General features: G+C 41.3%; 2 protein-coding genes across 3 annotated transcripts; both read left to right on the top strand.

Moving 5' to 3' along the window:
* Window positions 1–191: 191 nt before the first annotated feature.
* Window positions 192–8,402, top strand: LOC138608907 (regulation of nuclear pre-mRNA domain-containing protein 1A-like). The gene is made up of 7 exons (XM_069681491.1): window positions 192–571; window positions 3,505–3,634; window positions 3,923–4,029; window positions 4,915–5,009; window positions 5,177–5,303; window positions 5,614–5,789; window positions 7,361–8,402. Exons 1-7 carry the CDS (start codon window positions 421–423, stop codon window positions 7,457–7,459), a joined length of 885 nt encoding a protein of 294 aa, XP_069537592.1. The 5' UTR covers window positions 192–420; the 3' UTR covers window positions 7,460–8,402.
* Window positions 8,403–8,568: 166 nt separating this feature from the next.
* Window positions 8,569–19,194, top strand: LOC138608866 (uncharacterized). 2 transcript variants are annotated; one of them, XM_069681447.1, is made up of 13 exons: window positions 8,569–8,912; window positions 9,483–9,551; window positions 12,554–12,578; window positions 15,840–15,926; window positions 16,011–16,150; window positions 16,246–16,365; window positions 16,463–16,508; window positions 16,741–17,695; window positions 17,811–17,928; window positions 18,012–18,077; window positions 18,186–18,281; window positions 18,389–18,701; window positions 18,812–19,194. In XM_069681447.1, exons 1-13 carry the CDS (start codon window positions 8,859–8,861, stop codon window positions 19,066–19,068), a joined length of 2,346 nt encoding a protein of 781 aa, XP_069537548.1. In that variant the 5' UTR covers window positions 8,569–8,858; the 3' UTR covers window positions 19,069–19,194. The 2 variants fall into 2 exon arrangements, with proteins under 2 accessions (XP_069537548.1, XP_069537549.1); XM_069681448.1 differs by lacking the exons at window positions 8,569–8,912; window positions 12,554–12,578.
* The last annotated feature ends 3,614 nt before the right edge of the window (window positions 19,195–22,808 follow it).

Below are 22,808 nucleotides of genomic sequence, written 5' to 3'. Positions count from 1 at the left end.
TGGTTCAAACTAAAAGTAAATATGTTGCTCTTATGAATATTCGACAATTTAGAGGTAATGCTTACTCAAAGATAACTGCCAGGTGGATTCTCGTAATGAGATCTATAATTTCCACCTGACGTGAACGCAACACAGCTGCCGTACGGAAGCTCCTCTTGCAGGCTGCTGATGTGTGTTGCCCCGAGCTAAACTAGCTAGGCAGCAACCCAGTAACACGAATGCGAGGACGTCGACTCGTCAGTCAGTTAGCATAAACAACCACTCTTCACATAGAGAACTCGTGGCTTTTAATTTGGATGGCTACAATCCCTGTTTTGACTTGCTGACTTGCTGCAAGCTAACCTTAGAGGACACATCTGGGAGGAACATTATTTTAAAGCTGACTCTCCCGGCGCCCCTTCTCCCCTTAGTCTCGCCAAGATGTCAGCGTTCTCTGAGGCGGCTTTAGAAAAGAAACTATCCGAGCTTAGCAACTCTCAGCAAAGTGTGCAGACTTTATCATTGTGGCTCATTCATCATAGAAAACACTCCAAGACCATTGTCAGTGTGTGGCTCAACGAACTGAAAAAAGGTAAGGTCGACTTTAGCTAGCTAGTTTCCCATAATAAAGAAAGCTAACATGCCTTTACAAGTTACACTGTTAGCCTTTGGCTACAGACGCTGGCTAACAATTAGCTTTACTAAAAGCGCTTTTATACATTTGAAACTATCTTAAGCTCATAATAAAGTTAAAAACGTATGAAGTGTGTCGTTGTACATTAACTGCTAACGCTAGTCAACTTTCAAGCAGTGCTACTTGAAAAGGCTCTGACTCAGTCACCAGCATTGGCTAACAGTTATGTTAAGTTAGCATTAACCATGTTATATAGCTACCCAACATTATAATGTTCATGAACACAGATTAAATCCGTGCTGTAGCTCTCTCACGTTGTATAATAGTGGCTCATGTTATATTTTGTTTAATAACTAACTTTAGTTGTGTCTCTACTTGAGCCATGCTGTGTATCACAGTCCTGAAGTGCTATTCAATTGCAAATCTAAGTTGGCGTTTTAATATTACTATCAATTATTTAAGGCTGCACCAATAGAATCACATTAGCTCCTTTTTTTTTAGAATAAAAACTGTGATAAATCCACAGGGCATGATTACATTTTTACTCAGCTCTGCAGAAAGCTTATTGTCTTTCAGGTTTTTTCAATGTTTGTTTTCTCACCTGCACTCGTCACAGTCATGAACCTAGTTTGCAGCAGCAGCACGAGGCTGTTTCTATCCATAAAGCTCATTCAGCACCAAATGTCTGACAATGTTAGCCTTTAGCTGGTTAACATAATGGAGCATAAAGGGACTATATGCTAGATAACTTCCCTCAGCTGTTTGTGAAGACCAAAACTAAGTAGTTCAGAATAGTGCTGGGCTATATGGCCAAAATCCTATATCACGATATATCATGTTTTCTGGTAATTTAACAAGTAATTAGTCTGTATGAAATAACCACCTATTTTTGGATAATCCTGTGTGAATTAAATACTTGACAAATCCGAGTCCTTTTCTGCACATTAATGTCCATGTTAATAAACAGCGCCTTGCTCTATGGTTCGCTCCAGGTTCACCTCCACGTGCAAGGATTAGAACGTAAAGCATTGTCAAAATGATGCTGGTTTTGCGACATCACAGTAGAGACGATATAGAAAAACACGTACGATAGACATTTTCATGTCATATTGCCCAGCCCTAATTCAGAATCATATACCACAAATGCATGCTAATGTTGACACCCTTCACATCTGTGGGATGTGCAAGTGATCAATTGAAAGTTTACAAGGTTGCCTGATAATCTTTAAAAAGGTAAGGCAAGGCAAGTTTATTTATAAAGCACCATTCATACATAGAGCAATTCAAAGTGCTTTACACAGTTAAAAACAGCATTACAAACATTAAAAGAAAGAAAGCAAAATATAGTATTATGACATGGCATAGAATACAGAATACAAAATATAGTAAATTATACATCACACAGCTATTTTATATTTCTAACAACAAAATTAAACAACGGTGGAAAAGGGGGTTGCATTTAGGGATGAACTTATAGAAAATGATGTCTGGTGACCATAGCGCAGCAATTAGCAGGTAAAGACTCGTACAAGACTTGTGACACAGCTAAAAGAAGAGTCAATATTGGACTTGCGTTCGGCTGGGGGACAACTCCAAAATAAGGAGAATGTGTCTCTGTGACTGCTGGATATGTAATGAGAAACTGTTTGCTAAAAAGCTATCCATAGGACTTCAAAAGGTGATAATGTGTCAGTGTTGTGCTCTCAGTGTTTGTCTCTGCTGCGCCTAAGTGGCAAAAACATCACTTTTTTGAATGTTTAGTTCACCTGCATCAACATTTTCCTCCTGCAAGATCATTTCATTTCACCTTTTCTACAAACTGTATAAGAGTGTCTTATGTGGGGAAACAGGTCCTAGATCAGGGTTCTATTTTTTTTAACAGAAAAATAAAAAAATGTATGACCTGTGATTTTAATGGTAATCACCCACTGTCACCGTATGTCCATAGGTTTATAAAACATCACCTTCTGGCTCTTTCACAGCAAAAAAAAAACCCAAAAGAAAACAAACAAACAAAAAGAAACAATACTGGAGGTCTTGAACATTTCTGTGTAACTACAATGTAAGAGTTGGCCTGTGGATTTGTCACATGTTCAGTTTACTTTCTGTATTAAGGTGCCATTCAAAGCCTTTGTGATGAAAGGTATAGATGTGAGAGAACTTCTCCACGTTGTCTCATAACAGTACACTAGTCATGTAACATATGAGGTTTCACTGTAGATAACACTGGCACACCTCTCCTTAGGGTGCTAGTCAACAAGCTGGTGATATCTCAAGTGGATGATGTGTTTTCGGAGAGTGTCTGAGGACTGAAAGGAGGGTGCAGTTTTAATAACAATGTGGATGGAGAACATTCTCTGGAGCTTTACGCTCAGCTCAGTGTTGACAATGACCTGTCCGAAAACAACAAAGAAATATGAATCATTATGCATATGGTTGTGTTGGTGGATGAAGCACAAATTTAAAAATACAATTGTTTCTTAAACACACCCAAACCCTTGGGACTTAAATGCAGCTATAGTGTAGAAAAAACGATGTGACCTCATGGTTGTTACAAGATGTTTTTTTGTTGTGACTGCAAGCTCTGAGTTGCTGTGCATGAAACATAAAGAGTCACTTTAATACAGAAAAAACATCCTATTAAATATACAATCTGGTAGTTTTTCTTTGTAATAATTCCTCAGATGAAAAATGAAATAATCAATAATTAGTTTTGTATTTTAATTTATAGGTTAATACTTATCAGTGTGTTATCCATAACTTTACACACCTCTCTTATGCAGAGTACCAGTTTGTTCCTCAGCTTTAAGTATATTCTTTTTAATCATAACCAAATGCCTCACCGTGTGTAATGTAAAATATGTCTCTGTGTACATTTTGGGTGCATGCAGCTCAGGTATCACGCAAGCTGACCTTCGTTTACTTGGCCAATGACGTCATACAGAACAGCAAGAAGAAAGGACCAGAGTTCACCCAGGACTTTGCACCGGTCATCGTCGAGGCATTCAAACATGTATACAGGTCCGATTTGATATTACTACATTGTCCAAGTGATGTTAAATAGCTTAGAAAAACACATTATTGAGTTACCTTTTGAAGAACTACATATTTTTTTTACTCTTTGTATGTTATTTAAGTTTGAAAATTCTTAAAAATGTACATTGATACAGGAATAAATAAAATAAATATTCAGTGATTTTGGAGGATGTCACCTGGTCTACCTGATGGGACTAACCTAAACACATCGATACATACTCACGTTTATTCCAAGAATTGACCCCATTTTCCTCCTTGTGTTTTCCCGTGCAGAGATGGCGAGGAGGGCTGTAAGAAACAGTTGGGTCGGGTTTTGTCCATCTGGCAGGAGAGAGCGGTGTACGAGAACAACCTGCTGGATCAGCTCACGCAAGTCCTGGGTAAGTTCACGGACCTGTTCCTGCACGGGCTCGCATGTAGTGCTTAACATCCAAACATGTCTGCTAAGTTGAGTGACTGCTAACCCTGTCCATCTGCAGGTTTAAACCTTGGTTCTAACATTTTAATTGCAATTGTACACATACATCATAGCAGTGTGAAGGTGTTGTAGTGCAGTTTCTTTAAAGGAGCAATTCACCCCCTGGAAAAAGCCATTCGAATTCAGATAACTTTAGTGTGTATACAGTTCACGTACAGAACAACATACCACACACTCATATCACGTACAACATTTGTAGAGCAATTAACAGTGGTAAATGAAGCTTTGAAACATAATAAATAAGACTTAATGAATAATGCGATAGAAGCAAAAATATTTGAAATTGGCGCCATAGCTGTGGAGAAAGTTGTTCTAACAGCTTGTGGTTTCGCCCATTCTACATTCCTACAACATCCAGCGTGCATTGCGCCCCTCCCTCTAAAAGGAACAGCCCAGCGAGAGACGCTGGAGTGAAATACTACCGTTTTCCAGTCAAGCACATTGATCGCTGGATCCGAAATACAGCGAGAATATTCCGGTGGATCGTCTAAAAAATCTTCAGGTCTGCAGATTTTGAACGAGACATGACATCGGAGGTGGGCGTCCTAGATTGATGAAGTGTAGTTTAGCGAGCTCCCTGGCTACGTAAAACACGTCATCTGGCGGAGGTTTTCCTGCGCCCATTGGAGAAACGGATAGCGTCCTCCAAAGGCACAGAGCCAAATTGCATTAGGGCATTAGCTCCCCATAATAGCATGATAGGACTGAGGTTGAAAATCGATGAACTGGCCCTTTAATGACAATTCTACCATTTAATTTGTTTCTGTTTTTTTCTCTTAAATCCTAGATGGAGAGAAGAAGGCTAGAAAGAGGTCATATGAAGCGATCCAACCAGATGATGAGGACTTTGCTACTCAGAGCTCCCCATCCGAGCCCCCACAGGTACGGGCTGATAAAATCATTGTTGATTAAACAATGCTCAATATTGTTCAGATTTGACACATGCTCATGTGACCTACTCAGTCACCTTATTCTTCTCCTCTTCCTCTCTTCTCCCTTCGCTCCTCTCCTCCTCCCCCTCCCTCCTTATGATGCTCTCTCTACGTCAGACGGCAGAGTTAATCCGAGCTCTGCAGGAGCTGGAAAATGCAGCCTCTGGCGACTCTGTGCTGCGTCAGCGCATTTCCTCCCTTCCTGCTGAGGTGCAGGACACGTCACTGCTTCACAGGATCACAGGTAGGAGGCAGCGCACTCTTAGGCTGTACGTGCACACGCATAAGTGGGTTCCACAGCTGATTAACACCTGAACTAGACTGCTGAGTGACATACAGTTGATGATTCTCTAGATGTTTAAAGATGGTTTACTCAACCTGAAAACTGATATTTGTCTAAGTCACATAACTTCTTTGACACTCTTGCTAGCTACACTCAGTCACTTTTGACTTGACCCAGATTGATAGATAACTGAATGACCTCCATTTGAACCTTCTGAACTGGTTTGGTTGAAGCATTGTTCCCTTCTCTCTGGGTGCTGTCTGTGCTCTAGATAAGGAATCAGGGGAAAGGCTCTCCCGCCTGGTGGAGGAGGCCTGCATGCTGCTAGCAGACTACAGCGGCCGACTGGCGGCAGAGATAGACGATCGGAGGCAGCTCACGCGCACGCTAACAGTCTTCCTGCAGAGCCAGAAGGACGGCCTGGTCCAGAACGAGCAGAAACTAGAAGTGCGTAAATCACTTTTTTTTTTTCCCCCTTTTCAATAACAGTTTATCTGTGTGTGCTTTGTCTACCTCATCTATGTGTCTCATTGTCTCATCCTGGTGTGTCAGTGTAGCGCGAGCTCACACTTCTTGTCTGTCAACATTTTGGAGGAACATCATTTGTCATGCATTTCAGCATGTTGCACACGCCTGCAGATTCAGTCAGTAGATTTCAGTTTAAGTGTTAGCCCTGCTAATGTTACAGACAGAGACTCCTGATTAGATGCACACTTTTTGATTGAACCAAATCTAAACTGTGTGTATTTTCCACAAGGTAAGTATCAAACAAAATCCTTCATCATGATGATCTTCACGTTTTTCTTTGATTGTTGTGACATTAACTGTCCAGCCTTTATCCACAGGATACGGAGAGGACAAAGTGTGTCATATTGTATCTTCAGTCAAGTCTTCTGTAATAAAAAAAAAATGGAAATAAAAAATAAAACTGATTTTGTGAGTGCTTTTATTTTGCTTAAGCCGCTGGTGGTACATACATTGTGCAAATTTCTTAATTCAAACATGGTCTCGCAGCTGTAATACAAACTAAATACTAGCTGCACATAGTAAGATTAGGCCCATCTAATAGAAGTGCTCAAGTCCTTTCATATTATCACATGTCAAACCAAAATTAAGAAAAGCGACAGCAGATTTGAGTCTTGGATGGAGCAGGATCATTCCCCTCATTAATACGTTTTTTTTTTTAACTTATTTTATTGAAAGTTTTAGATTCATATTGAACTCTATAAATCCTCCCATGGCCTGAGGAAATGTGTTCTACTTGCACAACACACCTACATGCATCCGCTGTTTACCAAATTTAAGAAGCAAGTGAGTGCAGCAGAGATTCCTTTTTTCCCACTTCATTTGGGAGTAAAGAAATTGTCGGCATGTTTTTCCTTTGCTGATTATCCTTTTTAGTACTTCTGGTATAATTTAAAACACTCTAATCGGCCAATTTGATAAAATATAGTGACTTTCCTGCACTTTGTTAGGTCTTCTTCACTTCAAACATGAAAATAAACCTCAGTACTTAAACCATACAAGAGGATATTCTCAAAATTAATTTGAGGAAATCTTTTTTTATAGCCTTTCATTTGTTGTAGAGTGAAGTGAATGTAAAACATGTTGCAAGGTAGTCATGAACATGAGGGAAAGTGATGTTGTAAATTTCACCATAAATTCAGTGGTTTGAAAGAGTTAAATGGGTTTAACAGCCAGAGGTTATGTATGTTAACATGCTTACTCAAACTTGTTAATATATAAGACTTATTGTGAGGATCAACACGTTTGTACAAAAATATAACTGTAATTACATTTAAAGTAGACCAGTTAACTAACATCACTTTCTATAATGTAAAATGCAATACAATGTGGTAAAAATACCTTGTTGCCTTATTTTGCTTCTATGCCCTTTTTATCCTTACATACAACTGTCTACTACTCTTAACAATTGCAGTTTTTAAAGTGAAAATAACCACATCAATCATTCAAACTATATGAACTTTAACCTCTTATGCACCTTCTCTGCTTTTCAGGAATACAAGCGCAAACTGGGGAGGGTGACCCAGGTGCGAAAGGAGCTGCGCTCGCGTCTGAATAATCTTCCAGGAAGCCTCTACAACCCCTCAAACTGACTGAAAGTTTTGCCTCCTGACCAGATACCCGACTCTCCTGCTACTGAAACATCTCAACACGATCAGCACTATCGGCACACTCCTCTGTTCTTCATGTTGAAAAGTGTGTGTGTCCCTTTGTGTGGTGGGCCGTGGTTCTATTTTATTTATTCACATGACTTTTATTAACAGAACTGTCTTATATTTCTGTCTGTGAGCTCATCTCCTTGGGCTGACTGTTATCAGCACATTATAAATGAAGATTTATAATTATAAGACACAGGCTTCTCATGCCTCGGCCCCTGCCCTTCTGATTTTTACAGCTTTATAGTTGTATGGATGGTGCTGGTGTGATATTTTTGTATTTATAGTGTGTAAGATAATGCACCAGAGTGTAGCCCCTTAGTATGATCATTCACAATACTTTTCAGTGTTTTGGGTTGCTGTCATAACTTTATTTTACTATTACTTTAAACACATCTGTCTAAAACTTGGTTATGGATCAATGTTTTTGTGCAGTGTGATAATGCCGAGTAGTAAGCCATGGCCCTGAAAGTTAATCAGAATATGTGATTATTACTCTGTGAAAGGGGATGTGCAAAGCATTGGTCAGTGTACATATTCAAATTTGCATGTAAATATGATGAAAGTTTTACCTGTAAGTGCTTATGATTTGTATCCATGTCAACATGGCTTGCCAAATGGTCATTCAGACAATTTCTGAGGTATATCTGTACATTGATGTCTTCATAGTCATTCAGGCCTCCAGAGTACTGAAATAATAAGTGAAGGAGTCTGTTGTCTTGTTTACTGTATCATAATGCTTTATAGATGCATCTTAAGTCTACTATAAGCTGTGCAGATCCCTCACCTTGCGTGATAGATGCCCAAGTTTTTTAAGCCAGACTTAAGCGGTTTGTTTTTGTACATATGAAGCTATTTCTTCTATGATCCCAATAAACAGAGGAGGTACAAATGTTACAGTCTTGTCTGCTCTGTATTAAATTTAATGGCAGTGTTGTTCAGGTCCTGGCCAACAGGGGGCGTAGACGTACATCCAGCAACATGCCCGTTTTGCTTCTGTGGAGTGCGCATGCTCGGGCAAAGTAATCACAAACACACCGGAAGTACCCAACACTATCATTTCAATTTAACCGATTATGTAAACAGAATTTGTTTAGGGCCTTACAATATATGCAATATTACCCACACATACGATATATAGTTATGGTTAGCAAGATAACACTGAGCGAATTGCTAGCCAAGAGCTAAATTAATGAAGGCTTCGCAAAGCTAACTAACGTTAGCAAGATAGGTTCTTTCGTCAGCTAGCCAGTCAGCGTTAGCTAGTCAAGCACTGCTAGGCTACTTGCGGTTTCTGGTTAACCAAACGTTGTCAGAAGTCGTAAAAGTCCCAGCAATGGACGCTTTTGAGACGCCGTATGATGAAGAGGCTGAATTTATTCAATGCACGGTAAGTTAGCTTTTGTTAGCTTGTACCCACCTACTGAATTCGGCGCATGTGAGGTTCAAGGAAGAAATCTTGCATGGTTTTAAACGTAAATTTAGTGACTGTCTGTACTCAGTTGTTAGTTAATTTAGTAGACATGTTATGCATTTCTTTGATAGGGACAATGCACGTTGCTGAATATTGCTATTAGACAAGATAGATTGGTGAAAAATGTGCTAATTTGCTTCCGTAGTCTACAGGAAGGTAACGGACTGATACATTAAAGGAGAGAATATACCAATATAAAAATACGAAAAGAAAATAATTGTGTATCTTTTCATGTTAGAGATCGATTATATTTTGCCTTAAACCAGTGTTTGTGATGGGACTTAAAACTTGAATATGTAGAGCACTCCCATACCTATAACTCATGCAGTCTAATACAGCAAACCTTTAATAAACCTGATTCACAAAAATAATTTTTTGTGGAAGTGTAAGAGATTTTTTTACCTGATGAACTTGCAGCTGATTGTCTACCATACCATTGTACATAGCTGTAATTCTGATTTATATGCTCTTTTTTTTTAAATCCAGGTCTGTGATAAATCCATAAGAGGTGAAACCTTGTACAAGATACACCTGACCACACCGGGACATATGAAGGTAAACATCACCACTTACTGGTGCAGAAATTTGTGCAGTCTGTGAAAGTTAGTCTAATGTCAGAGTTTATGGCAAGTCAGCCCTTTACTGTGACTCATGTTTTTTTCAAATTAACGACAAATTCATTCAGTGATCAGTCCTCCACAGGTTCAAGGTAAAGCAAACAGGGAGCATCCAAAAGTGATATTTCACTATCTTTCCCAGATGTGAGCATCATGCAGGCAAAAAGACCTCTTCAGTGTTTAATTTCTGATGAATTTCAAACTTATATATCCTGTTACCTTACTTTCTTTGACACAACATGCATTGTGGCATGTCAAACTGGTCAAACTGGTGGTACAGTAAGGACCAGAGCAATGACAACAGCCAGAAAGATGTTCATTATTCCTGCAGGGTTTAGACTTGGAGCTGGAATTCTTGGCATGTTGGCAATTTTTTCATAAATGCTTGGATTATATCCCCTTTCTACCATGACTGAATGGATCAGCCACTTCATTAGCAACAACCACCAACCAGGGAAAAAGAATGCTTGCCAACATCTGTTTTTGACTATCGTGAAGACTTTGTCCTGTTCATGTTGGAGGAGCAGTGTCTTTGAAAAGTGCCCCTGTCAGTAAGTTCATGAAACCCACAGAAAGCAACATGCTAACAAATTAAGGACCTATACGAGTTGATTTATGTTTCCGTCGTGTTTTCTCACCTCATCATTAGTCAACAATCGTGATAGCCACAACATAAAAACATTCTGCACCACAGATTGTCTTCTTTGTCTTCAGGAGCAGCCATGTGTTTTCTGGAGGCTCTCACCTGTAGCTAAACTTTGATTTTTCTTGGTCCAGCATTATAACGAGAAGTCCAGGATACTTGCACAAAATTTTTAGAATGATTTAAGTTAAGCTTGTTACCAATCGTTAAAAGGGACATACACCGATCAGCCACAGCATTATGGCCATATATTGTGTACCACCAAAACAGCCCTGACCCATCAAGGCATGGGCTGTCTGAAGGTGTGCTGAGGTATCTGGCCTGTAAGTTGTGAGGTGGGGCCTCCGTGGATCGGACTTGTTTGTCCAGCAGATCCAACAAATGATCGATTGGATTGAGATCTGGGGAATTTGGAGGTCAAGGCAACACCTTGAACTTGTTGTCGCGTTCCTCAAACCATTCCTGAACCGTGTTTGCAGTGTGGCAGGGAGCATCATCCTGCTGAAAGAGGCCACTGCCATTAGGGAATACTGTTTCCATGAAGGGGTGAGCTTGGTCTACAACATTGTTTAGGTAGGTGCTATGTGTCAAAGGAACATCCACATGAATGGCAGGACCCGAGGTTTCCCAGCAGAACATTGCCCAAAGCATCACACTGCCTCTGCCGGCTTTGTTCTTCCCATAGTGCATCCTGGTGTCATGTCTTCCCCAGGTTGGCGACGCACACGCACCCGGGAAACCACATCAGACCAGGCCGCCTTCTTCCATTGCGCTGTGGTCCAGGTCTAATGCTCACGTGCCCATTGTAGGCGCTTTCAGCGGTGGACAGGGACCAGTGTGGGCACCCTGACTGGTCTGCGGCTACACAGCCCCATACACAACAAACTGCGATGCACTGTGGGCTCTGACACCTTTCTATCAGAGCCAGCATCAACTTTTTCAGCAATTTGAGCTTCAGTAGCTCTTTTTGTTGGATAAGCATGTGCATCAATGAGACTTGGCCGCCCATGAACCTGTCGCCGGTTCACCACTTTTCCTTCCTTTGATCACCTTTGTAGGTACTGACCCCTGCAGACCGGGAACAGCCCACAAGAGCTGCAGTTCTGGAGATGCTCTGCCCCGGTTGTCTAGCCATCACAATTAGGCCCTTGTCAAAGTCGCTCACATCATCACATTTGCACATTATTCCTGCTCCCAACACATCGACTTCGAGGACAAAATGTTCACTTGCTGCCTAACATATCCCACCCACTGACAGGTGTCAGTGCAACAAAATAATTAATGTTTTTCACTTCGCCTGTCCGTGGTCATAATGTTATGACTGATGGTGTATAATCAAATAACTGTCAGTCATTTTTTGCGGAAGTAGTATTTCATCAGACATACTCTTACTGTAAGCAGGTTCTTTTTAGTGGTTTGTCCTGTGTGAAGGATTTGCTTGCTATTGTCACACACACAAACAAACACAACATGTGGACATTTCCTGTGTCTGCATTGAATTTGAAAGTATGCTTTCAAACTCATTCTTGAAAGACACCTTAAAATCTTCTGCCATAGTTTTTTTTTTTTTTTACCAAAAGCTGCAGCACCCATGTGAGATCATATAAATGTTAGAATGATCTTGCATTTCACGCTTTTAAGTTCAGCGAAGGAGCCAATCATAAAGCACTCTGAAGATTCATGTGCTGGTGGGAAGGTTCGACAACTGACTTCACACTCAACGCTTTGACCCTGTGCACTGCTGGAAGGACAGACAAGAAAGACAGACCTGGAAGACGCACAATGAATAGATATGGACACTATTCTAACACCTTGTCCAGGCTGTGTCACAACTATTCAGCAGCTTCAGCCCTTCTTCAGTGTCTGCAAGTTCAGAGTCTTTTGGTCATCTTGGGCTTGTTGAAGCAAACCGGATCTACTTCTCTGCATACAAATATCAACAAATACCAAATATATATTTTCAAGATTAACTTGTTCTATAACAAGTAATGTAACCTTCTCTCAGGAAAGCTGCATAATATTCAGTTTTTTTGAAGGACAGACAAACAGGAGGACTCTCATTTACTGAACTTGCTTACTTCACCCACTATGAAAAGGAACTAGACATACTGGGGAGGATAAGTGCCTTTACTGCACCTCAGATGAGCTGTAGTTTTGGTTAACCCATGTGTGTTCAAGAATATGTTTCCATGATATAACCCTTTCTCTGTTTGTAGCAGTGGTAAACTGTAACCAGTGTCCTGTTTATCCAGCACTGATTGACTTCATTTTCATTGCTCTTCTTTCGTTCCTGACAGAAAGAGGATGGCTTTGTTTCTGTGGGTAAGTAGATTTCATCTTTAGACTTTTCATTTTGGTTTTGTTTTTTTGGCCTTTAGCATATTTGACGTCTGTTCTGGTAGGTGATTCAATCCAAACTCAAAGGTAACGGAGGTCATCCTTATCTGTATCTGGTTTTAATGGCGTCCATCAATAGTTTATATCCCCGAAGAATATTAAGGAACTCAAAACAAATGAAGGGACTTTGTTAGTCTGATTGTCAGTTTAAACGTCAACACGAGCTGTTTTCACATATAAACTCCAGTCAGGTCCTGACATTGCCTTTTCACACATGTAGCACACAGTGGGAGACTGTCCATGTGCGACACATTCTTAACCACTAGAAATACTCTAGTTTGGTTTAGTTGAGGGATGGCGCCCAGGTTGAGTTTGCAAGAGGAGGACTACGTATTGTGACCTACGTAATGGTGATCGTTTTTGCGTCTATCACTACAACATGTGTGGGACATATCCCCAATACAAACACAAGAGTGGAAAACAATATACAGGCAACTGAGGTGAGCAGAAAAGAGTGTGAAGCAGAGAAACTCTGCGCATTGTGAACAACACACTCATACTCCGGGGGGTCTGGCATGTTAAATGCCCAGACATTTTCAGGAGTGCAGTCCATGTGTGAAGAGGCCTGTGGATGGATTTTTTCTTTTGCTTTAATTAAATGGTGGAGTAGTCTCGCATGGCCAGACTCATTGCCACACTTCTCTTTAGCATTGTGCCAGTGCTGTAGGAAGGGATGGCTGACACAATCTTAATTCAACACTAAAGGAAAAAGGCACTTAGGCCCCGTGTCCACAAAGTGCCTTTTTCTTGCAAAAAGCACCGGCAGGGCGCTGGGGAACACTGGGATGAAGCACTGGTGAGAGGAAAAAACGCTGCACGCCGGTTTTGTTTCTATGACAACAATGAACAACACAGCTAACAACAAGCCTACAGCGTAGGGCGATAAAAGCACAACACTAACCGGCAATATTTAGTGTCCGGCTGATTTGCTCCCACAAATGGGCTTTTCAGTCTCTATTGTGATACCATTTCATTTGTCATGGGTACAGCTCTGGGTGGACAGAAACGGACAAAACAAGTTGCTCCTCCATGTTTGGTGGTAACCAGGGTGTCAAGTGGCGCCCCATCTGATTGGTTGCCTGAAAAAGCGGCGGTGACGACACGAGAGCCTCGAAATTCCGAGATTTTCAACTGGAACCGCACAAAAGAAACGGAGCGCTCTGAAAAAAGACGCTTAGTGCAGTGCTTTTTATCTAGGCGGCAGCATGTGGCCGCATACGCTCTGTCCTCATTGGGTTAAAGTGAGAAAAGACACTGGTGCTCAGAAAAAGGCGCTATGTGGACACAGGGCCTTAGGTTTGTATGTATGTCCTTTTACCATTCACAATTGGCTTGGGCCGCAAAAAGTCAAGGATGCAGCAATGCTGCTCTTGCAAAATGGTGTCAGGAGCGAACTTGTTTTGGCAATACATTTCCACGTATGGAAGCAGTCCCTGGCATTGAAATGCCTAAAACCCTGAACTCGAAGATGGAACAAAGCGGGCCTGCTTTTTTGCACAATCCAAATGTTTGTCAAAGCTCAATTTTTCAGCGTGTAGCTTGCTAATTCGGAGGTGGTTACTGTTACAGGCTCATACACAGTCTATGTGCTGTGACCAAGAGGACTGGGTCCAGCCTCAGATTCGAAGGCAACATGGACTTTGATCGCAGGTTTACAGGCATCAGAGAGCTGTGAGATGAGCTATGGAGAGATTTCTTATTCTGTGTAGCCTTGTCCCTTCGTTTGACATCTGTGGGTGTAAGTGACTGGCTTTGAGAATGCTCCTATTTTTCTAAGTGGTGCTCTCTCTTGAAAAAAGAACAGAGCTCTGTTTCACTAACTGTACAGAAGGAGTTTGTGGTATGTTTTACATGAACACAAATGCGGACTCCCTTGGACTTGGAACGGAAGCTTGAGCAGGCAAGTGTTTCCAATGTCACTACAGACCTCTTTGGTCTGCCATTCGACCCATGTGCATTTCCCAATCCACACTCTATTTCAGTTTGGAACCAAAATGCACTATAATGCAACTTTCATAAAAATCAAGAACAAGAATAATTCAGCCCAAACTGGAATCAGTAGACTGTAGCTATCTTGCTTAGTAGTGGATAGCTTGTATTATTCGTTTAACTGGAGACCTGTTGTTGCACACTAGCCTTGAGTGTGCCCTCTGCTGGTGTCCGATGAGTTGACACTTCATGTTTTTCATGATTGTTACTGATTCAAATGGATGCCACTGGCACTTAATTGGGCAGCACAGGCCCACCTCAACCTACATGGCTGCACTAAAATGCACTGTAGCCAAAAGTGGCAACAAATCGTGGAAGACATCAATGAGTGCCCAAACATCTCTGCGGTTCAGTGCAAAAAGGGGTGTTATGGGTAACCGTTGGTTGCAGAGAGGCGGATGTACAACACTTCAGATCCTACAAGCTGATTGTTTGATCAAACTTTCTGCCGGGAGAGGATCCAAAAAGGAATACATTCGGCGTCTGTGCCAATGTGTCGCCTGGGGAAGCACGTTCCAGTTTTACCTGATGAAGACAGCATGTGCCAATACAGAAATGTGGGCTCCCGTTTGTTTAAACAGAGCCACAAGCTGTTGCACGCTTGAAACTATTTGGGCATTTCTTTTTGGATGGTGTGAAAAATCATTCTCCATCTACAGTTGAAAATGTAGGTAACATTGAGATACTGAAGATCGAACACGATGTTTGTTTCTAAGAGATGATCCCCTTGCTGATGTAAGTAGAGCAGAATTTGAGGACTGAGGAGTTCCAAGGGAATCAAGGAGAATCAAACTCTCTTGGCTGCCTCCTGGCCTGTCATGCATGAATATGGGATCATTCACTCCCGAGGCTTGAGGAAGATTGTTTTGACAGCAACTTATCAAGCCAAATTTGTCAGTCCTCATTTAAGTGTGTCAAGTCTTGTCAAGTTCCTGTTGGTCTGAAAGTAGTTTAAGGTATGATGGTTGGAAATGTGCGATGATACAGCTCTGTGAAGCTGATCATGTAACACATGAGTTATACTCAAGATATTGGAACATGGCCCTGGTGTTTGTACTGTACTATGACCAGCAAGGTTATATATGATATAACATGCAGTCTACACTTCAGTAAGACCATGCTCTGTACACATTATGTTTCAATATCTTTTAAAAACAACTGTTTCTCCTTTGCTAATAACTTGTTTTTCTTTCTCAGGGCTTGCTGTCAAACAGCAAACCCTCCCCATATTTGAGGACATTATACACTACCTGGATTACATGAAGCTTGATGAGCCCATCATTGGTGAATAACTTGATATAAGCGTTTAAACAATTCTTCACAAAAGTTTGATCCCTGTTTAACTCTGCTTTTGTTTTAATTTTTCAGGTCTGAACTATTTGGAGGAAGTGCCGTGTAATGACCTACAAGGAGGTCCTAAATACACATGTAAGCTTTGTCATCAGACCGCAAACCTACCAGAAACGGTCCGCCACGTGATTGGACGTAAACATCGGCAGAAATATGTGGTAAAGCGTTATGAAAATATTATGTGTCTCCTTTGACAATGAGTACATTTGGAGAAGCAGAGCGAGAATGCATCACCTTTTGTGTTTTTATGCAGGAAGTGAAACGTCCGGACTTGGTGACCTGGGATAAACAATCCATACTGAACCAAGGAGGGAAGATCATACGAGCCAGAGCAGAGATAATAGAAAGACAGGATGGACGAGGAGCACCAACGGTAGGACATGCAGATTTAGGTCAAATATTATTACATAATATGAGTAGTTTAAATCATAACTAAGGATGTATTGTGATTTTCCTTTTTTGTGTTTCAGCCAATGGCGAAAAATAGGATTGTGGACCACTTAAACATCTCAAGAGGTACATTCACACTGTGGTTCTGAATTTAAAGTTAATGGCTTAGTTTCATACAATATATCGTGTTTTTTGACACTGAAGAAAAGATTTCAAGCTTTAAGCAAGTGTTCCCATTAGCCTGTCAAAGCATCAGAAGTAGAATTAACTCCACTGATTTCACCTGCAGTTAAACAGTTAAGTCGCTGCAGATTTAAAGGAACTATTTATAGAGAGTTATATGTTACCTGTTCCCTAGCTCCTTCAAGGCAGAACCAAAATAGAGGCCGAAATCTCTCACAGAATTCAACCCAACGAGATGTGCCGTCACACCTACCACGACTCATGGACTATCAGGACGAGTACTCCCACCAAGGGAGGTTTCCCCCAGGGCAACTTAATCCACTCCCATATCATGCAGAAGACACTTTCAGGACGAGCAGAGAACGACAGGTGTACCAGCAGGAGGACACTCTCAGCCATAACTGCCTGGAAGGAGAGCTGCAAAGAGCAGAGTACAGGGAAAGTGACGCCTACAGACGAGAGTATATAGATCCTGATTATCGCAGGGACTTTGGAGGGGAGTTTGGTGAAGCTTCACAAAGAAGAGCTCCACTTGAGCCTGGTGCTGGTCCTAGGTATGATTCAATGGGGGAGATGCTTCATGTCAAGACTCAGCATGAAGACTATTACCCAGATGAGGCTCCTCCTCACAGAAAGCCCTACCCAGAAAGAGACCTGCTGAAGGAGTTCTACTCTGAGGAGGTGAGGCGTCGGCAAGTTCTTTCGACCGAGCATCAGCCCTCGCAGCCGGGGAGCCAAGAAGGCGATAACCACGGCTGGACTCTGGACAGAGGACTGAATAGACCAGGTAGGCAAGGTCCAGGCGAAGCAGAAGCCAAGAGAAGGAGCTTTCCTCCACAGATGGAGGGTGAGAGGTCGAGTGTCAATGTGTTTAATATGATTAGAGATTATTCGGATGAAATGAGAGAACCACATCAAGAGGAGGATGTTCCCCACCCTGGGCCGAGCAGAGCAGGACCCCCTAAACCCCAGAGACAAGTGGAAGTTAGCAGGACGATGTCGGACATCCCCGAGCCTTTCAGGCGCTTTCTGAAAGGGAGCGCGAATGAGGAGGGACAAAACGGGAAAAGGAAAAGAAAGAGCCGCTTTACTGATGCCACTGCAGAGGAGGTGGAAACGACAAAGGAGATGTGAGTGATGATGTGCCCTGTTCTTTGTTCTTGAAAAAAATGTAATATTGTTTGACTAAAAAATGTGGGTTTTATTAATTCTATTTTTCTGGGCATGTTTGATTTCTGATTTCAGGTTCAGTGTTGAGTATGGACCTCCCAATCCAAAGTTTGGACTCCGTCCGGGACCAGTTAGCGCGTTGGGACCTGAAATTCGTCAAACACACCATCCTGACCTGTACTTGCAATTACAGGTAGTTCATCACCTAATCAGGCTTTTTGTTGTGATTAACTGATCTATAATATAACGACACCTTTGTTATATGATTGTTTTTAGAGCGAACGTCATATGGAAAGCGGACAAAGAGAAGGCTCTGACTCAGGGGGTGTCTTTGATATGCTGGTAAGGTCATGAATTCTCCACACACACACATAGCAGTGATGTCTCTGTAATGCAGCTATTTTATTTATCCTAACATGTAATTTCCCCTTGTTTCTTTTTCCCTACTAGAAAAACATTGAAATTGAGAATGCAGAAGAGGAAAAATTCCTGAAAAGCAAACTTTGCGACCTTCTGAAAGAATTTAAGAGCAAAAAATCTGCAGGGGTATGTTTCACCCAGCGCTGGATTCGTCTTTCAAATGCACAATGTAGTTCTCTTTCTTTTTGCAAAGCATAAATAATGAATCTAAGAAGCATGTGTTTTTGTTGTAGCAAAACAGCCAAGGTCGAGCAGTCTTGTCCAAAGACTACGACAGCTTCAAGCAAGACCCGGCGCTGACACAGAGACAGCAGTATGAGCCAGCGACAAGACAAGATTCAGACCATAGGCGACCAGAAGACCTCTACTTTCAAGAAGATCACAGAGGAAGAGGCTGGGAACATGAGGAGCTTATCCCTGACAAACGGCTCCGAGATTACAACCACCCTGTTCGTGGAGAGCATCCTGTCCGTGGAGAGCGCCCTGTACGTGGAGAGCCTCCTGTACGTGGAGAGCCCAGACAGTCAAACAGAAGCCGTTATGAAGGTAAAATGTAAAAGTATAATGTGTGATTGTGCGCATGCGCCAAACCAGGTGCTACTGTTTCAAGTGTGAAATTTCTTGTCTCACATATTTGTACCTTTTTTTTCTTTTAGAGGTTTTTGGGTTGCAAGAGAAGTCTAGGACACCACATGCCACCTGTCCAGATGAGCCAGATCGTTATCCTGAAAGGTTTCAAGAACCCATGCACCCCTGCAACTACAGACCTGCTGCTGATGAGTTTTTGGGCTCTCACTCTTCTGCACCTCCCCTCCGCTATGACCGAGCACCCAGGATAGACAGGGGCCCTCGGTACTCCAACAACCTGGACAAAATCACCTCCACTCTGCTGGAGCTTGTGGCGAGAAAATAATCCGTTAATCCAGTTTCCACTGAATAGAATATCTATGCTTTTGATTGAATTCCTCAGTTTGAAAACATGATTTGCTATTAAAAAAAAGTTCCTTTAATTGTTGTTTTGTCTTTTGTGTTTTTTGGTGCGGACATATAAATATTTTGAACTTCAAAAAAGTCTGAGTGTTTGTTATAATAAAATGATTGACTGTTGCAAATGTCAGCTTTTGATTCTTCATATAACTATAACATATAACTATAACTAGATGCAATAATGGCAATAATGTTATTGATTTTCACATTTTTTTTAGCACATTTAATGAATTCAATCTTAATTTAACAACTGCACTGCGGATTTTAGAGTTTAATTAAAATCACGAAATTTTTTTGATAGTAAATCTGTCATGTTAGTTTACCCGTTATTTATTATTATTATTTTTAGTCGTAGTAGTAGTAGTCGTGATAGTATTGGCAGCAACAGTGTCCCTGTTTGACAGCTGAGGGGGACATAAGTGTGTATATTACTCAACCACAACATAACATCCACCATATTAAGACAGGAGATATTATATAAATATATATTTTACAGTTAATTTACGTTTTACTGTGACGAATAATGTTAATGCATCGGCTGTAATCATACAGACCTCGAATTTCAATTTAGCGAATTTTAATGAGAACTGAGCAGTTTAACGTCTTCGTTCAGTCGACGTAATCACTACGTCATTACGTTCGAGTGTCTAACTGTTTCCGGTTCGAGTAGAAGCCATCTTGTTTCCCCTTGCTAGCTAAATAAAATAAATAATACGCTGAGCCGGACTTCACTTCGAACCCGTAAAACAAAGTGAGTAAGAAATTAAAATTCGTCTGTATGCTGAGCGTTAACACAAAAGGTGTCCGTGTTGGGTGGAAGTAGGGGCAATTACTTCGCTTCTTTTCATTTGCTGTTCTTGACCAATAGACGATTGTTTTGAAAGATGAACATAGGCGCCATTTCCCTCCCCGCTCTCTGAGGCGCTTATTGGTGGCCCGCTGAAGGGATCACAGGCGGTCAGGAAACTGATGTTTTGTGTCCACCATGTTGGCTCCTGTGTGCGTTATCGTCAGACGGACTGGCCATTTCTACTGGGGCCCGAATGGCGACAGTAGCAGAACGAACTTAGCCCTAAAAACCTTGATTGGTGGAATCTAGTCCGAGGTTTGATTGGTCTGAAGGACAGATCCGAACGTTGTCTTTATTGGTTAGACTGCGACTACATAGCTTTGGAAAGCTTTGCAAACTTTCATTTGACGAGTGGACTCGTTATTCAGTAGTGATTAAAATTAGACACAGGCTGCGTATGGTCACCTGTGCCGTACAACAGGCTCCAGTGTGAATCTCCGATAAGCTAACATTAACTCCACTAACGTTAGCATTAAGTCACTGTGAACAGTTACCATCACAACATTAGCTAGTAATGCTAAATGCAAGCTTGTTGTCCTAACAGCATCAGATATTTCACAGTTTAGTGCTACAGTGCATTTCAATATATTAGTTGTTTTAAGCGACGTCAGGCTCGCTGATCGTAAAACTCTGCTAACATAACCCTGGATGCTTTGTTCATCCTGACCTACTCATATCGCAGTAACATCGTATTAAAGGCGAGCTCATTCTCATTTAAGAGCAACTTGTCCCACTCTTTGTGTTCAGATGTCCTTAAGTGTAGCTTTGTCCTCCTACAAATTCATTGTAAAGCAACATTACTTTTTTCCAGACCAGGAAAACTTAATGTCCACACTGCTATAATGCTTACATAATGAAATATTAGCTTTAAATGCAGCCACACTATTACAACTAAACGGTCTCCTTACTTGAATCAAGTTGAGATGATCATTGCAATTTGCTTCTTTTAATTAAAGATGTATGTTCTAGCGTTATGTTCCTGCTGAATCTAATTGTTTCAAAGGGTGATAAAGTGTTTCTAATTCATTGTCAGGAGTGAAGATAGATGCACTTAAGGAGCCTTTCCTGCTTACTTATCTTTTTTCGGACTGGGCGATATGGCCAAAATCCTATATCACGATCTAGAATTTCATATCTTTATAACGATATATATCACGATATATCATGTTTTCTGGTATTTTAACAAATAGTCCATATGAAATAACCACATGTTAAAGCCTTTTTTTTGGCTAATCCTGTGTGAATTAAATACTTGACCAAAAAAAAACGAGTTTCCGTGTTCGCTTGGGCTGAGCCTGAGTCATTTCCTGCACGTTAATGTCCATGGTACAGTGCCTCTCGCTATGGTTCACTCTTTATATTTAAAAATGACAGAATTAGTATTGCAAACATACGAATGCAAGGTTACAATTTCATTTAGCAGACGCTTCTGTCCAAAGCGACAGTTAAAGTTAGTAAAGTTAACTAGCTAAGCAGCAGAGAAGGCTCCTCAAGTGCATCTACATTCACTCCTCAAAATACATTTGAAACAATTAAATGTGAAACAATTCAGCAGGAACAAAACGTTAGCAGAGAGATTTGTTTCTCTACATTACATTTTGGTAACATAATCTGAGTAACCTGTGTGCGTGTCAGTCAGCTAAACATTTAGTCCTGCAGGTGTGCATGTGTTTTTGCATTTTTGTGGGTGAATGCATGGCTTAGCCCGGCCACCCTGAGGGTGCGGTGTGTTTATGAAACCCATACTCTGTCTGGTGTATGTTTATCTCTAAATAGCGTCAGTGAGAGCAAACATGTCCCTGCTACGGGCAGCATAGGTCATGGGAAGGTCTCATTCTTATGGTGACCTTGCCAGGTGTCATTACTGAGGCATTTTGGGTAGCCAGCGTACACCTACACACAGAGAGAGAGAGCTGCTCTGGCATGGCAGCCATGCTGGAGAGATTAATCTTTGTGCAGCTCCCATCTAATCATTAACTGGATGGCTGTAGTACCTGCTCTTGTCCCCATAGTCCTCACAAAAATAGAAAAGGGAACATTTAGCGATGTTTCTCTTGAGTCTCTATCTGGTGCTCTCGTCCTCTCTCCTCTTGTTCAACCCCTCCCATCCTGTAAAAACTCTCCTCTCTGTCCTTCTCCATCCTTCCGGTTCCCCTCCCCCTCTAGGTTTTTCATTGATGGGACAGGTTTCCTCTCTTTATTCTTCTCTTTAGCTTGTTGTGTTTCTCCTCACAGCTGGGATCTTTAGCATTGTGCAGCTTACGCCGCCATCGTTTGCATAACACACAAGCTCGAGGCTACCCTGGCAGATACTCAGTTAACATCACACATTCCATTTCTGTCTCTTCTAGACACTTTATTGTCTTTATTTGTCTAAATGAGTTTGCATATTAGATGTGGAATTAGTTGGTGGTACATTATGCTGCAGCGTTATTGAGTTGTGCACATGCGCAGTCCTGCCTTGGTGCTCTTAAGTAAAGGTTACTGTGTCGAAAATCTGCACATATAACCAGCAGAGTTAACAAGAAGGGCATTGTGTGACATTGCTGACATGTTGGTTTTTTTTGATGCCGCTTTGATTGTGGAAGTTGCTGTGAGCGTCGTTTTTTGGGGTCAAGACAACAATGTCCTTGTTTACAGACTTGCACCCATATCTCTCGAGTCTTGTTTATCCACAAATAAACAAAAAATGCACTCTCTTCCCTGCGTGCTCACTAGTCAGCTGATTTCGTATAAAGCCTCTGCAATGATCTCTTCTCCAGCAACTAGTTTTTGATTGATACCTTAATTAGGATTTCACTGGATTAATGTTGTGG

This window comes from Semicossyphus pulcher, unplaced genomic scaffold (assembly GCF_022749685.1).
Source record: "Semicossyphus pulcher isolate SPU_LCO1_2020_fin unplaced genomic scaffold, fSemPul1.0.p SCAF_5, whole genome shotgun sequence".
Classification (NCBI taxonomy): Eukaryota; Metazoa; Chordata; class Actinopteri; order Labriformes; family Labridae; genus Semicossyphus; species Semicossyphus pulcher.
Note: the sequence above shows the minus strand (reverse complement) of the source record. Positions and strands in the feature narration are given on the sequence as shown.

Coding starts and splice junctions, on each gene's coding strand:
- LOC138608866 (XM_069681447.1), top strand. CDS start 8,859: ATGGACGCTTTTGAGACGCCGTATGATGAAGAGGCTGAATTTATTCAA. Junction 16,366..16,462: donor ATGGACGAGGAGCACCAACG/GTAGGACATGCA, acceptor TTTGTGTTTCAG/CCAATGGCGAAAAATAGGAT. Junction 18,078..18,185: donor GGGGTGTCTTTGATATGCTG/GTAAGGTCATGA, acceptor TTTCCCTACTAG/AAAAACATTGAAATTGAGAA.
- LOC138608907 (XM_069681491.1), top strand. CDS start 421: ATGTCAGCGTTCTCTGAGGCGGCTTTAGAAAAGAAACTATCCGAGCTT. Junction 572..3,504: donor GCTCAACGAACTGAAAAAAG/GTAAGGTCGACT, acceptor GGGTGCATGCAG/CTCAGGTATCACGCAAGCTG. Junction 5,304..5,613: donor ACTGCTTCACAGGATCACAG/GTAGGAGGCAGC, acceptor TCTGTGCTCTAG/ATAAGGAATCAGGGGAAAGG.